A 5,249-nucleotide genomic window follows, 5' to 3' on the forward strand; every position below is an offset into this window, starting at 1 on the left:
ACACCGATTTCTACGATCTAGACCGACTCGACGTTTAAAGGATTTTGAAAGGAAAGTGCGAAAGACGGATAGGAAGCCAGACGGGTGCCCTGCGCACTACTGCATCCTCCCTCTCCATCTCTGTTTCATCTCTCCTCCTTCTCTGCGTCTGCGCTTTTACAAGACTCCCGGCTTCTTCCATCCTGAAATATCCCCAGTGACTGATCACTTATTGCAAAGCCGCGAGCTGCCCTTCTTCTTTTCTCGGAGTTTGAACCACATTTGGAGCTGCTGGAAGTCTACCGGTTGAGTCCCTGAGAGCTGGCTGGACTCTGTAGCTTTCGTCTTCCCCGATACAAGCGGATCATCGAGGGGAGCTTGCGCGGAGTCAAAAGGACTGGAAATTATTTAGCCCTCTCACATCAACGTACCGCATGGTGGGAATTTCTGCCTCTTTTCAGTGTAAGTGGCCTCTCTCTCTCTTTTGCTGTTGTGATTTTCTTTTTTTTTTTTTTTAATTACGCCTTGGCTGAGCATTCTGAGCCCTCATTTAGACGCGTGTGCACCAAAGAAAGAACATAAAAACATGCAATAGCTGCTGACCCACGAAATCATTTGACATCGATGATTTGTTTCATTTGTTTCAATTTTAAATCGGCACAAGCTGTTGTGCTCCAGGATGATAGACGTGGACTGATTTGTTTAAAAACATGCAGGCAAATAAAGCCAACAATTGCATTACAGCTTTTTTGTATTTATTTGTATTTTATGTTCGTTGTCTGAGATGAACTGCTGTAACAAATATACTACAGGAGCGAACAAAGCGTGTCTGCGCTGTGGCAGAAGCAGGCTTAGCACTGGTTTTTATTTTGTTGATAAATTGAAGTTTAAGATCGCATCATCCTGACGTTACACAAGTATGACCGCCCATTTAAATAACACACTTGATGAAACCAGTTCATTTCTGTGTTGTTAGAAGAACAACTACAGCTTTCCTGTATCTGAATTATTGGTTCAGTTTGTTGAAATTGTCACACCAACTCACAGTTGCCCCTGCATGTCTCCATAATAATAATCTGTAATCTTGGACATATGGCGAGTTGTTCGGGCATCAGGCAACTTCAATTCACAGATCGCGGTTTGGCGACTCCCTTTCGATCAGCAAAGACGCGCATGTCTCGAAGTGAATAGCAGTTGATAATCCCCCAGAAAGCATGGGCACCGAGGCGTTTATAGCGAGGCGTGCGTCGCCACTCCTCAGTACGGGACAGACAATAATGTGCCAGTGTGCTGAGCGCATACAGGGTTTTGAATCAAAAAATGAATAAAACACAAGTTGAAATACACAGATTTGATTGACCGAATATAATATTCCTCGCTATTTTGCGAATAAGACGAATTGGCATTAAATACATGGTTCTTTTCGAAGACATTGTGGAAATATATACTTGGATTGCATTTCAGAGTTTGCGTTTGAAAACATCCTCCGGAGCTCCGTCACAACTGTCAAACGCATCTTCTTAAATCCACATGAAGTTCTCCACCCGCTGCGACTTTGTCACCACCACACAACCGAAAAGCGCAAAGAAAAATAAAGGTTCCCCTTCTTTTTTTTTGATGGAGTGGCGCAGGGTTGAAATGAAAGGGTTCGGGTTATATTTGACTGCAGTGGGAATGTCTTCCCCCGACTGGGACGAGAGCAGACTTGCGGCTTGGGGAAGGAGACGGCTGGGGCTCAACCTGCTGTCGATGCCCGCCTCTTCTCACGGCTCGGATTAGAGAGGGAGGGAAATATCTCCCGGAAACCCACAGGGCTTTGGGCTTTTTTATTTTTTTACGCATCCCGAACAGTCCCATGCAAAACTTTGTAGGCATCCGACAGAGTGATTGTTAACTATAACTAAAAAATGAGAAGTGTTTATGAGCAGTTGCATTGAGGTAGTCAGACAATTGTCTCATGTCTTCTGTGAATCCAACACACTGGAAGTACATTGGGTTGTCATGATGATGTATAGTCTTAGTGCTGGTCGCCTATTTAAGTGATCCAAATGGAGAGTCAATGTTAGGATTTTTTTTTAATTGTCAGTTGAGTTATCGTTACTCACTGCAGTGGTCATTCTATTTGAATTGGTTACCCTGGCCATCATTTGTTGTGTCATCCGTTGTTGTTTTTTATTCTGGGACCACTGGGACTTCCATTAAAGTGGTGACTTGACTGAAAAGACCATTACCTGGAGTGTGTGTGTGTTTACAGAGATAAAGAGAGAGGGAGACAGAGGGACAGAAGGAGTAAATGAAAGGTAAACAGAGCTGGTGATGAGGGGAGAGTAAACGATAAGTGCTGTTTGCAGGTTATCACCGTGTTTGTGTGTGCATTTGGTTGCACACGTGTGTGTGTGTGTGTGTGTGTGTGTTGCTGCATCGTCCGTGCTAGCTGTATAAACAGACTAGTATTAACGTTAGCTGCTAACTCTCAGTGGTCCAGGCTCTGCAGCATCAGCTAGCACTTCCAGGGGCCATCTGTCCAGCCACCAGCCTGCCTCACACCTGTTCCCCCTCCATCCTCCTCCCAGCTCTCAGGCTGTAGGGTCAAATGCATCAGGCCGCCGCTCACAGGCACAGACGTGGCCTTGCAAAAATGATGGCAGCCATTTTATTTCCGCCTTCATACACACACTCACACGCGCGTTCAGGCACAGAAACACGTATATAACCCTGGTTGGCAATTTGAAAAATAATGTCGTCTTTTTTTCCTTCAGCGTGTTTTGATGCGAAGAGCTAATAGCTTGTACTGTATGATGCATTCAAACACAGCTTTTTAGATCACAGCCTCAAACAATAAATTACTATTATTTTTCAGGGGAAACACTGATTTCTCCTTTGGCACCGAGTCATATCGAGGCTGCAGCGCTGTGATATGATTACAAAGCACTTCTTTTAAGTGTGACACGCAGACGTTTGGATGCGGTCCAGGTTTGCTATGTGGTGAATAAGTGATGATGACTCAACATAGTTAATATGCCGGCTACGCCATGAAGCCCCCTCGTGTTTTTCTGCATCAGCAGTAGAGCTCAATTTTCTCAAAGCTACAAGTTGATGCAAATAATCAACCACCAAAAGGCAAAGGCTTGGTGATGCCCAGAAAACTTGCATCACCTGTATCGTTCAAGGTGGTTGAGTCGCACAATAATCAGCTCAGCACATCTCTTGGCAAGTTGGTTTTGTTCAGCATGCAGAGGCAAACACAAGCTTGGAACAAGTGAGCTTTTTTCTGGCGCTTCAGTTTGCTAATAGGAATCTCATGTAACTGCAATGTCCCGGAGTTCAATCTGGGAAGGTTTGTTTGACATGCCATTCAAGGAAAACTTACAACATTCATCTTTCCTTCCTTCTATTATTGCATAAAGATGAAGATGGGTTTAGCTTTTCGAAATAGGCACAGGGTGCATTTGAAGCAGCCATGCAGTCAGGGGACAAATGTCAGCAGTAGAATTGGATACTAAAACCACTGTTCCACGCACTCCTTCGAGATGTATAGATCTGCTCTGATTATTCAGAGCCATCTCTTACCAAGTCCCAGAGTGAATTATGGAGGGAGTTGGTGTGTATGTGCATGCACCCACTCACACGCCCTTGTAGATCAATAGGCCCATTGATGGTTATCAGCGAGAGGGCAGTTCTCTTCACTGCTTATTGAATTTCATCAGCCATGAAAGAGCAGCAGCGGTATAAACTGACTCGCATATGTGTGTGTGGGTCTGTGTATGGATTTGTGTGAAGGTGTGGTGTGTGTGCGTGTGTGTGCTCGCTCTCCGGCATTCACAAAAGCAAGAGGTCTTTGTTTTATTGTAGTTGTGAGTTGGCCTTTACAGGGGCTTATTTAATGTCAAAGTCAACAGTGAGCACTACAAACTGATTTTATTGGCCTTGTTTGTGTTTTTACTCCAGATAACACAACTTATAGACTTATAGAGCAACTGAGGAAGACGCCAATAGGGCAGAGTCTGACGGTTCGTCAACTTTCATGGACGCAGTTAATTCTTCATAGCTTTTTACACTTCAAGCCATTAAGGAAAGAACGGGAAATCATATTTCTAATACATCAGTTCCTGAATGTGACCAAACTCCCTCCTTTCCTTTCCTTAACTGTCTCGAAAACAGTGAGATACAGTAGCTGCACTCGCAGTATTTTTCAATAAGACGGCTGGCTGGATCTAAATTATAGTTCAGGGTTCTTGGACTGAAACACACTGATAGACATGTGCAGGACAACACACACACACACACACACACACTGCTTTCCCAGTCCTCTCTATATAGACTGGGATTGAGTTGCTAATTAACTTCACTTTCTCAAACTGTATCGCACACAGGCAGACTGCCACACACACACACACACACACACAGAATCTCTCTCTTAGGCTCCTTCTCATGATGTCTTTCCCTCTCTCTCTCTCTCTCTCTCTCTCTCTCTCTCTCTCTCTCTCTCTCTCTCTCTCTCTCTCCCACTGTTTATTTTCCCGCCTCCATCTGGAGTCGGCTGATATTGTAATCGCCCTAATGCACATTGCCTTCCTCTCTCTCACACACACACACAGACACACACATACATACAATGTGCCATCCTGACAAGCCCCTTTTCTTATTCCAAAAGATAAGCCACTGGTTGGGATCCTGTGACTGTGTGTGTGAGCGTATAAGTGCATATGCAGGTGTCTATGCAGTGTGTCGAATGAATACAAAGGGACACACAGAAGTGCGTTTCTCTCTGCACTCCGGCAAAGGTAACGGTATTGAATGGGCACTTCTCAGTGATGCGAAGCGGCGATAATGTGGCCGAGTGAAGATGTTACCCATTATCGCTCACCTCTTCAATATTCACCTGTCACACAATTTACATTTAAAATGTAGACAGTGGAAGGGAATTCAGAGATGGTAGTGGAAGTGTGTGTGTGTGTGTGGTTGTGTATGTGTGTGTGTGTTTTTGCATGTCTTTTGTGACTGTTGTATGAAAAGGCAAAGTGTGTACGTGTGTGGGCACATGTGGAAAGAGATTACCGCACCGCCATCTCTAATAGCTTTTGTTTTGTGATTCAGGAGAGGTTTGGGATGTCGGGTGGTGGGAGCGTGCACGCACACACGCACACACGCGCTCACACAAATGCCGAGGACACACAGACAGGTTTGATTGATGGCGAGTATGAGCTGTGAAACTGTGCGATTAGGAGCCTTTTTTTTCCTCCCTAGTTCACGAGAGGACAATTGTTGAA

General features: G+C 44.7%; 1 protein-coding gene across 4 annotated transcripts in view; it reads left to right on the top strand.

Moving 5' to 3' along the window:
* Positions 1-319: 319 nt before the first annotated feature.
* runx1t1 (RUNX1 partner transcriptional co-repressor 1) overlaps positions 320-5,249 on the top strand; it is a 57,157-nt gene continuing 52,227 nt past the window's right edge. For all 4 annotated transcript variants that reach the window (XM_079288179.1, XM_079288181.1, XM_079288180.1 and 1 more), the window contains exon 1: positions 320-441. In XM_079288179.1, the coding sequence (XP_079144305.1) occupies positions 414-441 (28 nt within the window). In that variant the 5' untranslated portion in view covers positions 320-413. The remainder of the gene's footprint in view (positions 442-5,249) is intronic.

This window comes from Melanostigma gelatinosum (genome assembly GCF_949748355.1).
Source record: "Melanostigma gelatinosum genome assembly, chromosome: 17".
In the NCBI taxonomy this organism is placed as follows: domain Eukaryota; kingdom Metazoa; phylum Chordata; class Actinopteri; order Perciformes; family Zoarcidae; genus Melanostigma; species Melanostigma gelatinosum.